At 41.8% G+C, this 23,606-nt stretch overlaps 1 protein-coding gene across 2 annotated transcripts in view; it reads right to left on the bottom strand.

The window, feature by feature from the left end:
- Nucleotides 1–23,606, bottom strand: part of LOC109980795 (protein turtle homolog B-like) — a 133,935-nt gene that overhangs the window by 41,095 nt on the left and 69,234 nt on the right. The window contains exons 6-14 of one of the 2 annotated variants that reach the window (XM_029276505.2): nt 23,133–23,274; nt 20,573–20,718; nt 12,549–12,691; nt 12,233–12,373; nt 10,876–10,992; nt 10,150–10,300; nt 7,247–7,370; nt 4,803–4,978; nt 928–1,154 (exon numbers count right to left, since the gene is read on the bottom strand). In XM_029276505.2, coding sequence (XP_029132338.1) covers nt 928–1,154; nt 4,803–4,978; nt 7,247–7,370; nt 10,150–10,300; nt 10,876–10,992; nt 12,233–12,373; nt 12,549–12,691; nt 20,573–20,718; nt 23,133–23,274 — 1,367 coding nt within the window. The remainder of the gene's footprint in view (nt 1–927; nt 1,155–4,802; nt 4,979–7,246; nt 7,371–10,149; nt 10,301–10,875; nt 10,993–12,232; nt 12,374–12,548; nt 12,692–20,572; nt 20,719–23,132; nt 23,275–23,606) is intronic. The other variant, XM_065963065.1, reaches the window with a different exon arrangement.

The raw sequence follows: 23,606 nt of genomic DNA, 5'->3' as shown, positions 1-23,606 counted from the left end.
TCTCACCTTTAACTGCATGTTCAAACAGGAAACATTTCTTTAACACTTTTCCTTCAATGAAGACTAAAAGTAGATGATGACGCTGCATGACTCATGAGTTCAGCCAGTGATTTCATGTCTTTTTGTACGTTATAAATGAAACATTGGAGGAATGAAGCCACAAGTTCATGAGCTGTTATTCCTTAAAAAATTAGTTTAAACAAACTAACTATATCTCTGTAGATTATTTTTTGTTTTGTTTTTATACACTTGGAATTACAATCTAAGGCGTTTTTTTCTGAGCGCCAGCATTTTTTTTCAATTGTCTTTGATGGGCAGAGAGCATTCGCGGCAGAGAGCATTCGCAGCAGAAAGCGGCCGCCTGGAGAAAAAGTGCAGCACCTTTTTTCCAAGCGCCCCCACTTTTTTTTTATGCAAAATCTCCAATCGCTCAATTTGAAAATCCTCTAACTTTTCAGAAAGGAGCTGTTGACGTCACTGCTGCTCTTTTCCTAATGCTTGATACTCCCCATAGTTTTGCTGCATTTGTATCGTGTCTTGTACCGATATCTTCTTTACTTCGTGTCTGATCGGGAAATAAACAATCTAAAATAAAAAAAACATAAGTAAGAAGGTAACAGAGCTGTCAGTCATACAGCAACTGTTGTCAACAGACTGTTGTCATAGAGACAGGATGGACGTGTAGAGATACTCAGCACACAAACGCTTCATGCAAGAGCTCCCGAGCGCACAGCCATCACTTTACTACCCGGAAGTTTGACAGAATGTAAAACCTGCACACAAGATCTAAACGGTCTGTCTAAAATTTGAATGCTTTGTTCTTTTAATTATAGTTATTTTAGCATGTTGTACCTGTGGCTATGTCCCAGTCTTTAGTCTGGATCTGGCTGATGTAACTCTTCTATTAAACTGTGTCTGGTCTCTCACCTGGAGCAGGTCCCGGGCGAGCAGCTCCGTCTCCCCAGCAGGAATGCCATCGTCCAAGACCTCCCATCGCTCCCCTAGGCGGAACTCCATGACATAATGCTGGATAGGTGCTGTGTGATTGGCAGGTGGGATCCAGGTGAGCAGGACTCCCTGCTGCGTGCGATTGGCTGTGAGGCACCGTGGTGGGGTAAGCAGCACCAATGGTTCAGGGGTACTTATAGGAAATACTGCAAGAGTAGTTTTGGGTGGAGAATGGGTGTTAGTGACTTCATTATTCAGTGAGCAGGTCGTTTGAATAGAGTGATTCAGACCCCATTTAATCCAGGAATACAAATCATGTGTCTTTCCTTCACTTTTCTAGGATCTGATTCCCAAAGATCTCTTAAAGGTTATTCATATTTTCAAAGGCATTGAACTTTCTCTGCATTCTCACCCAATACTAACAAACACACACACGCACGCAGGTGGTCGAGTAGTTAAAGCGTGTGTATGGAGGCTGTAGAATTTCAAGCAGGTGGCCCGGGTTCACATTTGACCCATGGCTCCTCCTCATGTCATTCCCCACTCTCTCTCACCCCAATTTTTTACTCTATCCACTGTCCTATCTCTGAATAAAGGCATAAAACCCCCCGAAATAAACCTTTAAAAAAGAATGCTTATCTGTGTTGTTTTTACAAGTGTCAACCAACAAAAACAATCCCAGCCAACTTCTTTCTTACTGTCTCATCACTGTCTTGTTCACAATATTGTTTAACTGGAGATCATGGATATAAGAGAAATACACTTAACTACAGTAGGGGGCAGCTCAGCTTGAAGCACCTGAAGCCCAACAGTGTAATGAAGGTGAAACTGCTCTATTCTGATTTTAATCACTAGGTCTGTCTGTTCTGGAAACAAGACACCAGAGTCTGACCGATTAATCGGCCAGCCGATAATATAGGCCGATATTAGCTTATCCAGTGACTCGGTATCGGCTAATTTTATCGCATATATGCGCCAATATTACTAGATTTATTCACCAGTCAAAAAGCATTTCATTTGAGTTTTATTGTATAACACTAGCATATAGATTATAACAAGCATCATCACCCTCCAGAGTGTGAAGAAGTGATGCAGGTACTGGCTCAGTTACTTTCCAGTTAAGTGACCATCTTGTATTTGTTATACTATATGCTTTATCTTTTTCGCAAGTGTTTGAACTGCATGTGAGGGATCAATCCAATCCAAATCCAAGGTTTATATCTATATCTATCGCTACAGATTGAACTTAGATCTAAGATCGGCCAATATGTCGGTATTGATCTTTTTCTCACCAAAATCGATATTGGTATCGGTGCCAACAATCACATATCGATCGGGCCCTTGGAGAAACCTTTTGTGGCTAATTCTGTTTCTAGTATAATGTTACAATGTTACAATTCACTTAGCAGACGCTTTTATCCAAAGCGACGTACATCAGAGAGTAAGAACAACACTAATCCATTCATACACTGCCACTGAAGCATCGGGAGCAACGCAGGGTTAGGTGTCCTGCCCAAGGACACATCGGACATATTGCTCAGCTGGGGATTGAACCCTCGACCTTCCGGTTGAGAGGGGACAACTACCAACTGAGCTACAGTCGCCCTTAAGTATAAAACTTTTGAAAGATGAAAGCTGAAGGAATCATAAACTAATACAAACCAGGCACCTATAGAAACAAGCTATTAGATGCTCTGCACACAATCTGTCCTGTGCATCAAAGAGTGCCAGAAAGATGTGGATTAGAATGACAAACTGAGTAATCTGTGCTTTTACTAGTTTAATTAACTGGGTTTGTGTGTTTTTGATGAAGCAGACAGAAAATTCAGCTCCTGGTAAAAACCTGAACATTGAAATCTGACGAGTCATTGAGACTCAAGTTTTTAAAATGTACAGCCTGTCATGCTCCTGTATTGCTCTGTGAACTATGATGCAGTTAAAAGATCAATATGAGGGGAACTTTTGAGTGACAAAATGTGTGCTGTCTCAGGTTCTTTTACCTGAAGAAAATTCTCATGTCATGGTTTGGTTAAAGGTTTAATTGCTTTTCCTCTGAGTAATAGAAAACATGATGTATCAGGGTAACTCATTTATTAATAAATGGTGAACGACTTTGTTAAAAGGTTACAAAGGAGAAAAAAGACAATCAGCCCCTTAAAAGCTGAATATTTAGTCGTCTTTGTTTCTGCTTCTCTGCTGACACAGGTGATGCTCCATGAATAGTTATCCCAATTTTCAGCATGTCACTTACCTGAAAGTAATAATCTCTGACAGCTTAATTTACACTTAATAAATGTCCCTTTATTCGCTGCTGTAAGGAGCGATATGATGCATCATAGTTCATCCAAAACACAGTTTTAGTTATTACAAAGACAGCCTCTACACTGTTGTTTTGAAACTCAGGGTCGTACAGATAATCTCTAACAGTATTTTCTAGCCTTGTACAACCGCCCAGTTATGAGAAAAGTCCATCCTCTCCGTCTTTTTCCTGCTCCTCTTTTCAGAAAATGTGTGCTCAAACAGGCCGTTTGGAGATTTTCCCTTCATGACATCACAAAGGGCAGTAACCCCTCCCCCAGGTGGGTGACACTCCCACAGCTAGGTGTTTGTTCTGCCCTCTGAGTCTGCCTTCTCACCGTAAAAAATCAGGCATGGTGCAAGAAAGCCCAAGTCACTGGAGCCATTCTAGAGAGGGGGTTCATAGACATGCTACAGAGTGGATTTAAAACAATAAGTTTCAGACATGTTTTGGGGAGCTCTGAGACTTATATAAACATATTGAAAAGGAGGAGAATATGTAATGTAAATTATATACATACATATTTATCTTTGTTTTATTTTTTATTAGCATTTCCATCCTCTAATTATCTATATTATTAATACTTTTATTGTTGTTTTTTTTAAGCCGTTGTAACATGTTGATTTGATTTCATTCAGGTATCTACCACCAGGGACAGTAAAGAGAAGTTTATGGACTTTTCTCTGACTAAGCTTTATTAACAATCAGAGGTCCAGGACCTACTATAGCCTTTAGACAGCATATTGTGATTATGTGTGAAAAAGTCATGCTGTGCCTCTAACCATAATATGGAGACAACAACATCAAGCAATGAGTTTTATTTATTTTGAATCGGTAATGGCTGCAAATATGTTTTTGTTTTAAACAAAGAAGAGCTCCGAACTTGTTTATTCACTGAACCAGAATCATTCACCGCCTCTTCCTTAAGTAGTCGCGTGTTTTACCTTTAATACTCAGTTTAAACACTTTGAGGCAGCTACTATATCAGAGTGGCATGTCATGCCTGGTCACGATGTTTGCAGCTCAGTCTACAGCCCTTAAGGCTAAAGAGCAGCAAAGAGATTTAAGGCAGAACTGATTTATGCTTTCTTTTCTGGTTTTAATCACCAAAATTATTTATTAACCTCTGTGGCATATTCACCAAAGCCTGTCTTTCTTCTATTGTTGTATGTGTACAAATGCATCAAAAAACCAAATGTTCAGATTTTTTAACTGACAGGGTTTACTCTAATGTAATGATGATTTAAGAGGGTAGTCCTAACAAAGAAAATATGAAAATCTGAGGTAATAAAACATCTGCACTATCCTCTTTAGCTGATATGTAGCTTGACTTAACGAGTTCCATTCACAGCAAACATTTTAAAACTGCTCAATTTAAGGAACAATGTTGTTGAATTTAATGTTTCCACAATGATCCAGAATAAATGTTGTGCACAAAACCTCTCCAAATGAGCTTCTGAATGCTTTCTATTCATTCCCGTTGTGTGTCTGAGTGCCAAAGTCATTTTATTATGGGCCCTCTTTGTCCGAGTCGAGCAGCAGTAAGGACACTCACCTAGAGTGTTCACAGTGACAACCTCGCTGAAGGGGCCTGTGCCAAGCTTGTTTGCGGCCAGGACGCTGAACTGGTACGTTGTCTCTGGCTCCAAGCCAGGCACCGCCATCCAGTCGTGGCCTCCAGGCACTGGTACGGAGAGCCAGTCATGTGGACCTAAACGCTCCCTCTTCAGCCTGTACAGGAGTCAGAGTGATACAGGATCAGGATGACTGCAGCATTTTGAGGATAATGGGACTGGCTCTACACTTCTGTGTAATAATGAGATAGTCTAATTATATAACAGGATGAATCTGAACTGAGATACAGGATACAATTAAAACAACTCTTATAACTCTTGGTATCACTATGTTTCATATTACACAATGTAATGGGTTTCCTGCAACAGTTACAGACTCATCATTGATCCAACGATAATTATCAAATCGTTCACTTCATTCACGTCATGATATTCACTGGATGGTTATAAGCCCATGCTGCGCTCAGCTTTGCAGTTTGCTGTTCGGCCATGCCACACATTCAGCTTTAAACTTTACCTGGTCAGCAAATAAAGCGGAGAACTGTTCACATGCAGCAGCTCAAGCTAACACTCCTACTGTAAATGCTTTACAAAACGCTGGTCAAGAGGTTTTTCTTTATGGTTAGATAGCTGATATGTCCCAAGAAACTAATATTTGACACTCAACACATCATCCTATAAGGTAAAATGTATTCATTCATATACCTATAGTGAAGTTAACTATGCAACTACAATCATCATCAAACTGGCTGAAATGTTTGTGTCCTTTGTTAATTAATGTCTTCTTATAGACTCATAACATTTGTTTACATGTTTTTTTCGATATGTTTCGCAGTGCGATTCTAGAGGGAAGATATTTTGGCATCTAAATAAGGAATTCAGCTCCAACATAAAATATCAAGGCAGATTAGAGTTCATCCACTGAAACTGTCTGATCACCAACAGGCTCAGATTGTTAATATAATTGTTTGACAGCTTTACTGAGACGTTTGATGGCAGAGTGCGTTTTGACCAGAAGTCTTCTTCAGATAACTTTCACATGAAGTAGACTTCTGGTCAAAACGCTGTCATTAAAAAAATAAAAATAAAAACTTTTTTGTGGAGTAAGTGTGTAGGTATAATGTCCCTTTTTATTTTGCTGTTGTTGAATGTGCCTTTAACCACCCTTCATCTAAATATTATTTTTGAGCAGAAACACCTGTAATTAGCTACATTGCTTTCTTCACAATCACCAGACTCCATTGACAAAAGTTGTCATTCTACCTTGTGTTTGACCCAAGTTAACCATTTATATCCCAGAAATCACATTTGTGAACACACATTAGAGTGTGGTGCCTTTAAGAGACTGATTTGGTGTGTTTTTATTGATTAAGAAAAGTATGCTCCTGCAGCCATCCAGAACGTTTTGTTTTTATTCTCTATTCAGATCTCAGAATATTTCAAGAATATGGCCCTGGTTCAAAAAAAGTGAGAATTCCCCTGCAGTATTTTTGCTCTATACTCTTTCTCACACTCGGATGTTTTTAGAGTGTCAGTGTTTCTCTTTTTTTGGCAGAGAGGGCTAGATGGGATTTGGAAAAGCTACCCATTCATCCCCAGCATGAAGAAATTACTGAAGTTTAACCATGACTTCAGAGGGACGGGCCACCTGAGAAATGTCATTAAGATTGATGCAGCCCCAAAAGCTGCTCTGCATGCATCGCTCACTGATGTTTGCTGTCAGTAAGAATATCATTTATTAAAGCTGCTGTCTGCTGGCTTTACATTTGTGCAGCTCTGCAGCTCCCTCACCATTGAATAAATCATGATGGTTTATAAGAAAATAGAGTCTGGATTGTTTCAGCATTTTTTATATGTATCAAATAAATCACAACGGAAAAAAACATCAGCAGCATAATCGATGTTTTACAGAGTAAAGATCAAGTTTCCTTATTTTGGTTGTAAATAAGAGTCTCGTTTGGTGTTGAAAAGCCGTCAGAACTCACAATCAGTGAAATGCCACACAGAGCCCAGCAGATTAGTCTCTTGGATTTAAAATGGTTAAAGATCTCATTTAAATGTAATATTGAGCAACAAAATGTGCTGCAGAAAAGTTTCCCTTCCTCACCTGACAACTGGAAATGCGATAACTTTAAGAAACTCTGCAGATGAAACATTGAAATGCAGGCCCAGCTAAGAAGCGGCAAAGCAGCAGCAGCAGCAGGACAGAGAACTTTGGGTCATGTTCAGTTTAGTTGCACTTTTCCCCTTCAGAGATTCTAAAATCAGAGATGAAAACTCACTCACACTGGACCTCCATGTTTTTCCATCTCTACGTTTTCACAACTGTTCTGAACACAACCCTGGAAAAGACATTTTTCAGAAATAGCAGAGGACATATTGGAAGAAGAAAAAGCAGGAAGCAAAGCATGCTAGGATGACTCACACATGGCCGTACCAGACTGAGAATGTCTGCTGGAAGCCTCCGTCATAACCCGCCTCCCAGGACACATTGGCCCAGGTAGAGGACGCCACCACATGGACGCTGGTGGGGGCGTGGGGGCTTGTGCCTGCAGGAGAAAGGTGTTTTTAAAGGGTCCCATGCTGTGAAACAGGACATTAATTTCCTGAAAGCTGGATGTATGTGTTTATTGTGTCATTTATTTTTTACCATGAAACATTTAACTGGAAAGAAACCTTCAGAGTTGCATGACTCATGTAAAAAATGCTGAAAAAATGTTCAAATGTCAAAAGTTTTCATTGATGTTACCTGCCAATAGAATTTTATTAGAATGTTTGCATTCAAATATCTAAATTTATTTCAAATTGACTCAACTTATGTCATCTATATTATTTGTTGTGTACTTACATAACCTCAAATATTTCCACCAGTTATCAAAGCCAGAGAAATCCTTCATTTTATAGCTCTAAAGGAACATGACATTGCCGTGTTGACAGCCATGACAGACACAACATGTTTATAGTTGCCGTGGAAACACCTGATGTTACGTCAAAGATGGATACATAAAGAACAGTAACTGCTACTGAAAGCTGCCGTACTGTTGCTATATGTGCTGCTGAGATAAAAACATCATGTTAATTACACTCAGATACATTGTTGGTAAACATATTCTCTTCCTCAGGTCGGTTTTGCCCATTCGTCTTTACTACGGTCAACTCAGAGTTCGGTTTTATTGTGGTTGGGTTGAAGTAGCAGAGACAACCACTCCTTTGATTCCCTGCCAGCCTTGAATGTCATCTTTTGTTATTGTTTTTAATGAGAGCCCCTTGGTGGAATTTACATACTGTGCGTTTAAATAATGTAAATTCAATTCAGGAATGTCTTTGCTTCTAAATATAAATTACAGCTTATAGTTAAGGTTTTTTTTTAGGTCCTGCACTAGAGCCAAAACAAGAAGAAAGCAGCCAGGAGAAGCTGGTTCAGTCCAGTCATTGTGCAGCTCTGATCTGACTGGCTCAAATCCAAAGAGGAAGAACAACAGCCAGCAGGGACAACACTGACAACAGGGCAGACAAGGTCAATGACTCCATTTACCAGAGCAATGAAATATACTCCAAATTCAGAAATCACAACTAAGTCTGGACTAAAAACATGTGAATTCTGATGAGCTTGCAGTGTTTAATAGCAGACAGCTGAGTGCTATGTTACAACAGAACTGCAAGAGTGAAATCACTCACAACAAAACCGTCATATCAGGTCAGGTCATTTTTTTTTTTCTGCCACCACATCTCATAAAGGACACAACTCATAAAGTGGCTAAATCTATGTGCTTTTAAACAGGTGTGTCACATAACTTTCCACTCAGATGTATTCCGGTTTGAGTTGCGGGAAAAATAAGTTTAGTGTATAAGATACCACAGACTTTAAGAATACTTTGCAGCCATCGTTGGTTTGCACCGCCAAACCAAACTACGCATATAGAAACTAGAACCCATTTTTGAAAGAACTCGTCACTTGCTGCAATACTGACATTTTATCTCGAGTTACAATTAACCAAGAGAGCTAACTGAGGTGGTAAGAGAAATTTAATGGAAATGGTAAATGGACTTGAACTTGATCTAGTCTTCTGACTAATCAAAGCTCTTTTTAAACAACGTCCAAATTCATTAATTCATTTAAATAATAAGACCAAATTATCCCCAGCTCTACGGTCCACACAGGTCAGTGCTCTGTTCTCTTTGAAACAATTGTCTTTCAAGCAAAGAAAACATTTGCTTAGCCAAGTTCCCCAAACTGTACACCATTAAAGCACCAATACTTCTTATCTGGTTACCTTGAGCTGATAACACCCTACCAGCAACAACAAGAGTTAACCATGTGATATTTATTGTTGACTTTGAGAATCTGCTTTTGTATACCGCTCTGTAAAATCAAAGGTTCATTGTTGTCAAAGAAAACTTGAGATACTTGAAAGGTATTGCTCTGTGATCCGTCTTAAATAAGAGAGCGGGGCTAACTGATCAGTCAGTGACAGCATTTCTCTGAGAACTATTCTGAAATAAAGCATTTATTAACGTTTGTTTAAATTCAGGGCTGTGTCCTACCAAGAATTCTGACAGTCTAATCAGATTTCGCCAATAAATGAAGAACTTTGAGTGCTTTGAAAGACGCTTTTAAATAAAATTATTATTATTATGTTATTTTTTCACTTTAACATCTCATGATTTACCTGTTATAAGTGGCAGCTGTCTGTCTTTCTGACTTTTCAACTACTGTATATTGTTTTACCAAATTAATGTTTTTAGTCAGCGAGTTAGCTTGAGTTGCGGCAGCTCTGCCTGCAGCTCCTGAGGCCCCACTGAAGGTCAACTCATTTTTAAGGTAAAACTGCTTTTTCAGTGTTTCTACAGGGGTCTTTTAATCACCAGGAGTCTGATTGTAGGGTGAGAATTCTGCACCTGATAGTAAAAACCTGACATACAATGAAAACTGAAGAAATCTTAAGCTCAAAAGAAAGATTAGCATCTATAAAAAAGCTAGCAGGAGCTCAGCTCCCAGCCCCTCCTGACATCCTGTCTCCTCTCAAGAAGAGAAAGGGAGAAACTCTGATTAACAGGGTGAATCTACTTTGTTATATAAGTAGTTATATAAGTTATACTCATGATCTCAACACTGTAAGTCATTTTGTGACTCAGTTTGTAATGCTAGCCATGATGATGCTTCTGTATTGCTGTCTGTACAACCAGGCAGCATAAACAAAAACAAAAAAGTGCTGAAGTTTGAGAGTCAACTTTGGGTCTTCTCGACTGACGATTTCAGTTGCTGGCTTTCATAGTTTCATTCAAACTTGATGTTTGTGTGTCTGCATCTGTGTCCATGTAGTGTACCTATGACTTGGACGTGCGTGCTGGCAGTGATGCTCGTGGCAACGTTGGTGGCGACACACTCCCACTCCCCGTGGTCCTCCTTTGTGAGTGACTTGAACTGTAAGCTGCCTCGAGGCAGAACATTGTGCTTGCTTTTACTTGGCTTCCCTACCTGCAGTCAGCCGGCCGAGCACAGAGTCAGAAAAGAAGAGAGAAAGAGAGAGAGAGAGAGAGGGGGGAGAGAGAAAAGTTTGAAACATTTACTGTAGTTAAAAATGTACAACCTTCCAAAAATCATACATAGACGCCAAACACAACACGCTAACAGAAAACATCACAAGCTATTTAAAACATCATGTACAAACTCACCTCTTCTTCTTCAAAAATAGAATAATTGTTTTTAATATTGACTTTAGTATCAAATAATGAAGGATAATGAATAATGGATTTCATGAGTGGAGGAGAAAAACATTCTGAGAGTAGTCAATGAGTGGGATTAAACAGTCCTCATCATCAACAAAACATTTGAGAGAATCTAGTATGTTCCCCTGATGGCATATTTTTATAGACATCATTAAAATGTGATTAAAATCGCTAAAATGACAAACAGCAGTTTGAGTCATTAAGATCTGAGCACCCACTACAGGACTCGGTTTTCTCAATAGAAACCACTGCACATGACATGAAATCAACAGAAGGTAGTGATTAATAAACAGCCATACAAAGACCATGTTGCATGTTCCTTACCTTCCTCCATGTGATGTTGGGGAAAGGGTCTCCCTCCGCCTCACAGGGGATGACCAGCTCTCTCCCAGCCTCCTGCCTGTACTCCCCTCCAGGAACCACTGAGAATTTGGGAGGGTCCTACACAGAACAGGTGAGTATAAACTGATCAGCTGCTCAGGTGAACTTGAAAGAGCTTGATTCAACATGTCAGAGGATTCCTTTAGTATACAATGTCTACACTAGACGAGATGTTAATGATACTGATTCTGCCTTGGAGAAATGATCCCACTGAATGGCCAGAAGTAAAAAAAACTATAATAAATACTCTGATAAGAATGCAACTTTTTGATTGAATCACCTCTTAAGATCATCATTTAAAGGTATCCAAGATTAACAAACCTGGACAACTGAGTGAGGGTCAGGAGGCCGAAATTTTCACATTCTTGCTTCTGATGAAACTGATTTTTCAGTTCTGAGCTTTGAAAAATAAGTTGCCACAAAAATCTGGACTATATCATACTGTATATATAAGGTGCAGTCTGTGTTGGGGGGTCTGACAGACGGAAAAAATAATTGTCTTCCTTCAGGACAATTTCCATAGTGTTTAGGAAAGTCCACAATGTGCAGCTTCTATGCAGCTGTGTGGTTCGCCATCTGGGGTTTGTAATCCTGCTAGCTTTGGTACGGTAGTCAAGTTCTCAGCCTACGGTAACGTTGATAGTTTTAAAATACGGAGCCATAGCCCTCGACCACAGCCCACCTCCACTGGTCCCTTGTTGTCTTTAATTAAGGATTCTTTTAAATCCAACAAACACTTCAAAAAGGTGTCTAATGCTTAACAGTACACCACTGTTTACTTGAAATGCATGGTTAATAATTAATGAGAGAGAAAAGCTGAAAAAAGTGGCGTCCCAAGCCTGGTCTGCATTGCAATATATCCCAGCATGCTTTGCACAGCATCAGCTTGCAACACATGATGCTGCAGAGGGACCGTCACAATTGGAGTACATTTTCATTTTATTCATGTTGAGTGCAGTGGGTGATGGTAATGGCTCGACTTGCGGTCAGGAGGGTGCATGTCTCAGCATTATATACGGGTATATTGGTCATACTGGTACATAGGACGCAGCCCACTATTTAGATGATAAAGTAAGTATTAAAAGTGTGTCTTACACACTGAATCTTAGTGTAGTTCTTGGTGCTTTAACCTTTTGGGAATGAATATTTGCACACAGCAGCATATATATATTTTTCTGTTGTTTGCTAGCAGACAAATGTTACATGGAGGCTTATTCACAGAAAACAGAGTCAATGGATAAGTGATTTCTCCTCTGGTGGTGAACGGTCTTATCTTTGTCTGCTTTTTCTATGGGCATACCTTTAGCACCAGGGGAGCAGGAGGGGACCATCCCATAGAACCCAGGGCGTTGTAAGGCATGCAGGTATAGGTGCCGAGAGAGTCCTCCGTCACCTCTGCCACACGGATGCTCCCATCCTCCATTTGGCTCCAACCAGGGTACTGTGAATAAAAGGATTGGATTGGTGTAGGGAAATTATAGCGCAATAATTACCAATGGTTCCTGGAAGGTAAACTGAATGTCTAATCGGAGGTGAAAAATGGATCACACAAAGCTTGAAGCATTTGTTTGCAGTGGAGTAAGTGGAACCAAAGCTGCAGCACAGCAGCAGCTCACCTTGTCTATCCGGAGAGGGAGGCCATCTTTCTTCCACTTCACCAGAGTGAGTGGGGGGTTTGCATCTACAGGACAGCGGATGAAGCCGGGCAGACCGATGGCCACGTAGATGACGGATGGCATGTTTACCACACGGGCAGGATCTGATGAAATTTAGAGGGAGAGAGAGCGAGAGAGAAGCAAGTGATGAAATTACATTTGTAGCTTGGGAAACCTTTAGCCCAGTGATTGAAGCTGTGAAGAGAAAACTGGGAAATCACATTGTTTTTATGGGAAGAGGGATTGCTGTGGCACTGGATCATCCCCTACTTCTCTTCCTCTTTGAAGAGGGTACATCCTGGCAAGCAGCAGGGATTTTAGTCATGAAACCAAGTAGGAGGCAACTTGAGTTTTGATTCGAGGTTGGTACAAGAGAAAATGTTATTTTGATTGCCAAAGTTACGACTATTGTTCAAAGTACTTTCAGTTGAATAAAAAGTTGCCTTTTTAAAGGGAATGTCCCAACCCAATTCTGCGTAGGCACGGCATAGACTTTCATCGTTAAGCTGATAAGAACTAAACCCCTGAAGTCCTTAATATTAATCCCTGTGGACCCACTAGTAGCTTCATTAATAATATCTCCCCCAGTCTGAATGCCTTTTCTCATAATGTTTGCAAAGAGTCCCCGGACCTGGGGATCATCTGTGACTCAGAGAAATCTTTTCATACCAAGGTGACCAAAGTGATCAAGATTCCATAGAAGTGACCATATTACACCTGTGGCTGCAAGTTTTAAAACTGATTTCGAGATCGTATTACTTCCTTAAATAGCAAGGCCCCACCCCTGTATTTGTGACCCACTACCCCCCTTTAAGCCTGACTATTGCCTGAGATCCTCCAGCAGGGCTCTAGTAGCGGTTCCTAAAAAGCGACTGGTCACAAAAGGTGACCGAGCCTTTGCGGATCAGGCCTCACTGCTGTGGAACCTCCCTGCGAGATCTGAGATTGGCAAACTCAGTGTCCTCTGTCATATTCGTTTCTTAAAACTCACTTTTATCTGTTAGCTTTTTCTTAACTGGTGGCTTGTTTTGTACTTCTTTACAATATAGTGATATCTCTGGGTCTGGGTCTTACCTGTTATTTTAGATTAAATGTATTTATTTGTTTTGATTGTTTTCAGCACTTCTGCCTGTTCTGCCTTTAACACCATAAGGTCAATGAAGTTGACTGGGAAGATGGAAGACCTTCAGAGTACTAACACCCACCTGTAACTGGATCCTGGACTTCCTCATAGACAGTTGATGAGGATGGGAAACAGGGATATTGCTGAGCTCATAGTCAGCGCAGAAACCCCCCCAGTGCTGCTGCCTAAGCCATAAACTCTTTTTCTCTGTAAACATACGACTGTATCTCCACCCACGACAAGAACATCATCATCAACATCACCATCCATCACCTGACAGCTACAACTTCCTTGGTCTTCACATTTCCAAAAAACCTCAGCTGGGCCAGAAACACTGCGGCAACAATGAAGAAAGCACAGCAGGGGCTTAACTTCATCAGTCTGCTGAAGAAGACCAGATATCAGCCCCTCACTCAGGCCTACAGAAGCCTCGTTGAACGCATCCTCTCCAGTAGAATTGCCGTGCGGTTCAGTAACACCACACTGGCTGAGAGGAATTTGCTTTAACAGGTCATGAAAACTGCAGAGAGGATCATCAGCTCCGACCTCCCCCTCCATGGACACTCTATACAAACAGCACTGCAGGAGGAAAGTACAGAGCGTCCTCAGGGTCAAACATCACCCATCCCATGCTCTGTTCAAGTGGAAGAACTCAGGCTACAACCTGAGACACCACAGGTCAGAGAGCATCTCCACTCCACCCAAGGCCTGCTTCCACAGCACAGGACACTAAAGATGGAAGGAAACTTCAGAAACCCACATCTCACCTACGTAATGCACAGTTAACTACTCCACAGCTAATAAGAATGTGCAAAAACAACAACGACCAAAAAAGTGCAATAACATAACATTATGTGCAAAGAAAGATTTTTATGTGTAATAACAGATTAGATATCCACACACCTTCATTTATTTTTACATTTTCCAAGTGCAATAATAGATCTCAAAACACTTTATATGAAGAATATACAACATTTTACACTTAAATATAGCAGGAAGTATATCCTATGTGAATATCTCTATGAGTCATGACTGTCTACTAGGGTTGGGGATCTTTGGGTGTCTTACGATTCGATTTTAATTCTTAGGGTCACAATTTGATTCAGTATCGATTTTCAATTCAAAACAATTCTGAATTCATTGATCAATGGATTAAAAGTCTATTTATGAATTAGTCCATACTTCAGGATCTACTCCAGTCATCTGTGAGACTGGCTAAATTTCTTGTTGCTCCATTTGGCATTCTACTGAGTTAAAGAGCTAGCCTTAGCACTTAGCAGAGAGTGAGTCAAATCAAAAATAAATAAAAATATTTTTGGAACTTATGAATTGATTTTAAATCTTAGAAGAGAAGAATATCAATTTTGACACCATATCTTCAGGGAGACATGGCTGCACTCGGACATCCCAGTAAGCGGTAAAAAGAAAGGTGGAGGGATTGCACTGTATGTGAGTGAGAGATGGCAGTGTTTCCCCTACCATTATATTAGGGGGGCGGCCCACCCCCCCAACGGCCCCCCCCCGCCCCCCTTAATGTTTAAGTTCATTTTATTTTCTATATAGCGCCAGATCACAACAGAAGTCATAAGGATACCTTTCCTATAGAACAAGGTCTATGCCTCATCCTTTTATTAAACAAACTTAATAGCATTATGTTATTTATCTTATTTACACGACGGCATGTCATTTCTGTCTCTACATGGTCGCGCGTTTCCAATTCTCCTCTGCTCTCTGCAGGCGGAGTTTCTCCCCGTTGCACACACATACACACACACACACACACACGTTCGCACACACACACACAGACACTTGCGCGCACACTGCGGAGGCCTGGGTGTGTGTGGTTGTGTCTGACGGATGCACAAGCAATAATAAAAAGTCTGTAAGAAGTATCAGAAAATAAAGTAGTCGGCTTAGTTGACTTGGGACTTTTCTGGGCATGTCTCTCTCTCTCTGCCGTTACTCAGGGGAGGCAGCCTGTGACCACAAGGACTGTTAGGAGGTGGACACAGAAGAGGCACTGCAGGACTGCTTTGAGTCCACAGACGGGGATGTACTCTGCGAGCCACATGGAGAGGACATTAACAGCCTGACTGACTGCATCACAGAATACATTAAATTCTGTGAAAACACTGCTCTACGGGCCCGGACTGTACGCTGTCTTCCTAATAACAAACCCTGGATCACCAGTGACCTGAAAGCCCTTCTCAACAAAAAGAAACAAGCCTTCAGGTCTGGAAACAGGGAGGAGCTGAAAAGGATACAGCATGATCTGAGGGAAAAGCTGAGGGAGTGCAAGGACTCATACAGGAGAAAGCTGGAGGCCAAACTCCATCAGAACAACGTGAGGGATGTGTGGACGGGAATGAGGGAAATCACTGGTTTCAAGAGGAGAGAAAGACAACATTCTGGCAGCTTGGAGAGGGCAAATGAGCTAAACCTGTTCTTCAACCGGTTTAGTTCACAGCCTTCAGCTGCCTTCTCACCTCAAACAATACCCCTGTCTTTCACACCTCCCACCCTCCCTTTATATTTTCTCCCTCCCCCCTCTAGCAAGGCTCCAGGCCCGGACGGCATCAGCCCAAGGGTTCTGAAAACCTGTGCCAGCCAGCTGTCTGAGATTCTGCAACACCTCTTCAACCTGTGTCTGAGTCTGAGCCAGGAGAGGATACCAGTGCTGTGGAAAACGTCCTGCTTGGTCCCCGTCCCAAAGAAGATGACACCATCTGATCTCAAAGACTATCGACCAGTGGCTCTCACATCTCGTGATGAAAGTGTTGGAGAGGCTCGTCTTGACCCACATCAGGCCACAGGTGAAACCATCCCTTGACCCTCTACAATTTGCCTACCAGCCACACCTGGGAGTGGACGATACCATCATCTACCTGCTGCAGCGTGCTCACTCACATCTGGAGGGAAACGGCTGCATTGTGAGAATCACTTTTTTTTTAATTTCATTCAACACCATCCAGCCACAACTGCTGGAAGAGAAACTGCAGTTGATGGGTGTGGACTCGTCCATCAACACCTGGATTACTGACTACCTGACAGACAGACCACAGTTTGTCCGACTTGGCAGTGTTCAGTCTGGAATGGTGGAGAGCAGTGCATGAGCTCCACAGGGGACTGTGCTGTCTCCTTTCCTTTTCACCTTGTACACCTCTGACTTTCAGTACAACTCCAGATCATGCCACTTGCAGAAGTTTTCTTATGACTCTGCAGTGGTGGGGTGTATAAGTGATGGGCTAGAGGGGGAGTACAGAGAGCTGGTGGATAACTTTGTGGAGTGGACAGGAAGAAATCACCTGATTCTGAACTTGGATAAGTCCAGGGAGATGGTGATCGACTTCAGAAGGAAGAGGACAGAGCCACCACCGCTGTGCATCCTGGGAGAGGACGTGTCTGTGGTGGAGGAGTACAAGTACCTGGGTGTCAACATAGACAACAAACTGAACTGGAAGGCCAACACTCAGGCTGTGTACAAGAAGGGGATGAGCCGACTTTACTTTCTGAGGAAGCTGAGATCCTTCAACGTGTGCAGCAAGATGATGGAGACCTTCTATCAGTCTGTTGTGGCCAGTGCACTTTACTCAAGCTGCAAGCTGGACTCTTTTGTAGTGGTGACAGAGAGGAGGACTCTGAACAAACTGTTATCCATTATGGATAATCCTGATCACCCTCTGCACACCCTACTGGACAAACAGCGGAGCAGCTTCTCCAACAGACTGATCCAACTCCGCTGTCACAAGGACAGATACAGGAAATCTTCCTTACCGAAGGCCATAACTCTGTACAACAGCTCACCTCATGTGAGCAGAGAACTGTCATCATGATAATATCTGTCTCTCCTTACTGTAATCTGTTCTGCACATGTTTAAATTTACAAATTCTCCCTGCACTCATGTTCACTTCATTTGTCTGTCTACTCGCCGTTATATTGTATAGTTTCTGCTGATAACATGTCTACACTCCTGCACTTTAACATATGTATCACTGATGTGATGGAGGATGGTTGGAGGTGTGTCACTGAAAGAGAGAGGAGGCTTCAGTATAGCGTAGGTGTGGCTTAACAGCAGTTTGTTTTGGTTTCATGCTGGTGCTCGAGGGTGACATCTAGTGGATCAAAAAGTCACACATTCTTTCTGTAAGGACAAGAACATAACCATATACAGTGCCTCCTTTTAAATTATATTTTAATAGTGTAGAGTGTTTATATTGTAAATGTTATATTCTTTGTAATAACACATTAAGCAATATGTGTCTCCATGAGACTGCTGGAAAAAACAATCATATATATATATATATATATATATATACTACACTATAAAAATCTAACTATACCTGACCTGCCTCACCTCTATCAGTCTAATCAGATACGCTCTGAAATGTTTGAGTTTTATTACCAGATTTGCTTCACATTAGCGGCTTTCATTTCACATTTTCCCTCTGTATTTTAAGTCTGAAATAACTGTGATTTGATACGCTCCAGCTCAACCCTTTGGGCACAGACAGGCACAGGAGGAGAACGGGAGTCCATCTGCTAGGGGAAAGGAAATAAGAGGCGGAAAAAGGAGGAGAAACTAAAACTTCTCCATCTAAATCCTTTATTCTGAAGAGAAGGGATAGAGAGCAGCATGGGGCATAAATGAGGGCAAGGAGAGACAGAGAGTATAGGCACTGTAGTGATAAGGAGGAGAAATGGTGTGAGTGAGGAGAGGAGGAGGGGTGAAGAGAGGGGGAGTGAGTGCTATCAGCGGAGCAATAGAGGAGGGATGAGCGAGGATGAGCACGAGCGTGGGAAAGAGGACAGGTGAGAGAGAGAGAGAGATAGAGAGAGAGAGGGATGTGAGTAGATGACGTAAGGTAGAGAGGAGCTGGTGGAGGAGAAATGAGGAGGAGGAGGAGGAGAAGGCTGTGATCATGATGAAGCAGGGAAAAGGCAGATGAGAGAGTGAACAAGAGAGTGAATGAGTCAATCAATCAATAAATCTTAAATATCTGTCCGGCGCCAATTCATGACAAATGTCATCCCAACACACTTTACAAAACGAGCAGGTCTGGACCTTGATCTTTGTTACATTAGACCTTACTCTTTACGAGTGTGTGACACAGTGAGATAGAAGGATTAAAAAACAGCGAGAGATCGATTGACCGCAGTTTCCAGAACAACTTTGTACCACAAACTGATGTCCTCCGAAAGTCCTAACCGCCGACCCGGCTCGGCTCTGCCACAAAGAGCCCAGAGGAGCGCCGCCACCGGCACCAGAGACACAAATATCAGCCAAGTTTCTAAAAATAGCCCTCAGACAGCGCTATCGCTCACGACACGCTGGTTCCCACTGCAGGATGCTTGGGGGGAACTTATTCACTGGCAGGGGTTTCAGGGAGAAAGAAAAGGGAGAGGGATTTGTGAGAAAAAAAAGGGGCATAAAACAAATGAAAAGAGCGGGTTTGGAGGATTGAGAGAGGGGGGATGAGAGGGAGACAAAAGGAAAGGTTGAGAGAAGAGGAGAGAAGAGGACAGAGGGAGCCCTCTGCAGTCGACGGAGAAAAAGTCTTACAGCGATGATGTAATCCCCCCTCTCTCACATCTCCCTCCCTCTCCCACAACTGGTGTTGCCTGCCTCTGCTAGTCACACAGACACAGACACAGACACACACACACACACACACACACACACACACACACACACACACACACACACACACACACACACACACACACACACACACACACACACACACACACACACACACACACACACACACACACACACACACACACACACACACACACACACACACACACACACACACACACACACACACACACACACACACAGCAATCTAACGTACGACCATCAGAGGAGACATGAGAGCGAGGGAATGCAAAATGTCTGTTGCCTTGACTACTGATAGTGGCCGGTCAACGGTCCACTAAAACTGTACCTGTACCCTGAAAGATCCATTAGGGTACAAGTTCATTGATCAGTCCCACATCATGACATAATTTTCTTGGACAGATAAGTGACTTAGCAGGACCCAATCTAAATAGATGAAGGGCATAAAGCAATAAAGTATATGGCATGTTTATAGATGCAAGGTTAGTGGTAGACTCCTATAGGCTCTTAAAGACTGCAGATGTGAGCGATTAGCCAACTACATTGTCAAAGTCTGCATCATTGCTTGTTGGCACCAGAAATACTAGTTTGTTAGACTAATAATAAATATTTGGATTCATTCAGGCCCACAATGCTGGTGAAATACTGTGCTGCAGCCAATCACCACTGGCCTGCGCTGTAGCTCCTGTAGCTCCTTCTGCCACACTTCCATAGTGCTCTACTACCTGACTGTAAACAAGCGCAGGAAGTGATAGCATATTGTAAAAGTAGCCCATTTTAGCAGTATTTTGATTGAGACAATGGAGATAAAATTGTATGTAGGCTGTGTCATGTAAAACAGACATATTGACCAGAACCCTGTCTAACCACATGTGGACATTAACATCACTTTAGTGTCAAGCTATCTTTTAAGTGGTCCTTTCTCTGAGCCGGATGCTTTTTGAAGTGACAAATTCACCAGGTGTCATCTCGACAGACCGTCAGAGTGATATTCTACTTGAGTGTTTGATGGGAGGAGAGAAAAAAGGAGGCAGTGACCCACGATGAGGACAGAGGGAAGAGGAGATGGAGACATGCTGTTGTGGTTATGAAAATATATTTACATACATGGGTTTCAAATGAGATGTCAAAAGAGATGGTCCTGTTTATTAAGGATGGAAACCTTGGCTTTTTACCCCATAGACTCTAAAGTTAATCAGAAATAAATAAAAAAGGCAGGTGTTAAAAAGCAGGTTGCTCACATTGCACTGTTAGGTAGGCAGAGGCAGTCGGTGGTCGGCCCAGGCTGTTGCTCGGAGCACAGGTGTATTTCCCAGCATCCTCTGGCTTGACTTGGGCGATGATGAGGGAGCCATCAATAAGAATACTGACTCTGCGCTTCAGGTCGCTGTGAATATGAAGAGAAAGGACATGTTAATGTTGAAATAAGCGTCAATGATCTCAGTGTGTTTTTTTTTATCTGACACAATGTCATCTGGAAGAATTCAGTGAGTTGAAAAATAGCCTGAAAGAGTCATTTTGTGTATCAGAATGCAATAAGACGTACATTCAGACAAACAGCAAGTCTTACATGGAACTAAAAATCTTTCTCAAACATCTCCAGTAATCAGCAGGCAAGAATCAAAGTATGGGAATATTTATAGATACATGCACATACAGTATATGTTGTCACTGATGTATGATGCAAGTCTTCAATGACTATGACAACATTAAGTCTGCCTAGCGACATATTTTCTTGCCCTTTCTTGCTCATATTCCCAGTGGACGTGTAGCTCTGACTCTCATATAAGTGATGTTCTGCACAGTTTGATTCATGATTCATAGCAGAGTGATTGGTAGCAGAGGAGCTGTAGGTCTACAGGCTTCAAAGGCAGCAGGAAAACTCAGGGAAAAAAAACGTTATACTCCCTAGTACAAAATAATCAGACTACTTCAGTGAGAGGTTGTTGGATTTTTTTTTATATCGATACCAGTAATACATTTGTCAGATTCAGAGATTTCTAGCTTGTAAAACCTCTTACGCAATACCCAGATTTTGTCAGAATAAAAGTAGAGGATCAGGGGGATCTTGGTAAATGCTTGACTTAGCTTCACACACAGTGGCTGCTGATTTTTTCAGCAGCACATCCATACTGCAAACTCCCTATTTTCTTATCCAAAAGGTGCCTCACTAGTGTGAGATCTGGGGTGTGTGACAGTGTAGATGTCTGAAGGATTGCACAAAAGTCACACCACTGTTTCAAGACAGAAGTTAAATGCAGTATCATTTCTTTTCTTGGTGTTTTTTTATATCCACAAATGACATAAAGTCTGGTATTTTCAGGCTGACAGAACATAATTATACCTTTCATGAGTTCAGTCTGTAAAACCTTAGAGGAGCTGTGCATGATTTGCAGCCCCAAAGACTCCTTTTTTAAAAATCTTTAACTGGCGTCAGTAAGAACCATCATTTCAGCCTCTGCCTGAAAGGGATTGTTTCAGCTGCTGTCTCATAAAGGAAAACCACCATACAAGCCTCTTCTGATTGGCCAGCTCTTTCAAAGCCTTCTGGTGGGCATAATGCTGCAGGGCTACCAGGGGTGGGCTGCTCTCCAGTGCTGGGAACAGAGAGCCAATGCAAACAGCTTTACCGGCTAACGCAGCTGCTTGAAGCCGGCCAGTGAAATTCTCAGTTTTCATATCGGTGACCTATCGCTTGATTTGCAGGACGAGCCGCTTAGCGCACTCTGCAGACTTCCCGGGATTACTCCAACATACGTTTACGATCATGATCCAACGTTTAGTGTGGGTATCCAGCTTTGTAACAATATAGGTGAGTTTAAAATTGTGGTCAGCATAATAGGTCAACTCTAACCAATCATGTGCACTTAAATAACTTCATGCGTTAACTCTCCGTGCAACCAATATAACAAATATAAAATGAAACTCTTTCTTTTGGTCTCTTGTGGTGAACTTTAAGGAAATACATTTTTATGTTTCATCTTAAACATTTTACCAACAAACCATTTATTTAAGCAAAATATCAGTTGGGAAATGCATTGATTGAAATATCATTTCAAATATCACCGTTTGCCTCCACAAAGGGCAAATATAAAAAATGAGACACCCAAAGTATATATTATACGTGTGATTGTACCTCTGATAATATGTCGGCCTTGAACTGGTCAAAGCAGTAAAAAGGACAAAAGCTGTCCTTTTGTCCAGCCGTGTTGCACGTAAACACAGAGCTGAGTCCTTCTTTGGCTTCTTTGACTCCTTTACAGACAGTGCACTGAAGCAGACGTTGATGCAATGTGAAGCTTGTGAATGTGCATCATAAACCTAACTTCACTTCAAGCTTTGGTGGCTGAGGGGCATTTTTATGGGTGAGCAGAACGGACAAGTGCATTGCTTCTGTCTGAACAGCTGCCAAGCATCAGTGGAAATGTCAGCGCTCATGGCAACAGAGGAGAGATGTGCAGGCTGACTGACATTTCTGGAGGTCTTTTTTACAAAATGAGCGACAAGCTTTCCCATTATAATGTTTTTTTTTTTTTTTTTTACTTTAAACCTTCTGTAAGGGGAGTTTCACTTCTTGTGAAACCGTCTTAATTTAATAAAAATGCTTCTATATGACCTACAAAAGCAAACCAGTCCTTAAGTGATAATTCTTTCTTTTTGTATTTAATTTTGACTCTTTGTTATCTTCACTCTGGAGTAGTAATCCAGCTCAAAAACACACCATCACAACACAGGACTCTTCAAAGTGCCAGGTGGACAGTGGGAACAGACAGACAGTCATGAACCCGATCATAACTTTACTTCTTGAAGAAGACGTTGTCCTCCTCCCAGAACCAGGTGTAGGTCAGGTTTCGAGGGTAGGCCTCCGCCTGGCAGGTGAAGAAGGCGTCCTGCGAAATGTTCACTGTGATGTTCTCTGGTGGTGAAACGATGAACGGAGGGCCTGGTGGACACAAACACAGGGACAGTCTTTAAAAAGCATACATTGTAAAAATGGTAAATTGACTCGCGCTTTAAAGCGCTCTTCTAGTCTTCAGAACTCAAAGTGCTTTTACCCCGCATGTCACACCTACACATTCACAAACTGATGTCAGATGTTGCTACTGTATGTGAAGTGACGATCAGAAGTAACTACCACTCATACACATTTATACCCCACAGAGGGAGAAACTTGGGGTTAAGTGTCTTGCCCAAGGACACATCGGACATGTGGCTGCAGGAGCTAGGGATCAAACCCCCAACCTTCTGGTTGAGAGGAGATTGATTCTACCAACT

The sequence above is a fragment of the Labrus bergylta genome, chromosome 14 (genome assembly GCF_963930695.1).
Source record: "Labrus bergylta chromosome 14, fLabBer1.1, whole genome shotgun sequence".
In the NCBI taxonomy this organism is placed as follows: Eukaryota; Metazoa; Chordata; class Actinopteri; order Labriformes; family Labridae; genus Labrus; species Labrus bergylta.
The sequence above is the reverse complement of the archived record's forward strand: the minus strand, read 5'-3'. Positions and strand labels throughout refer to the sequence as shown.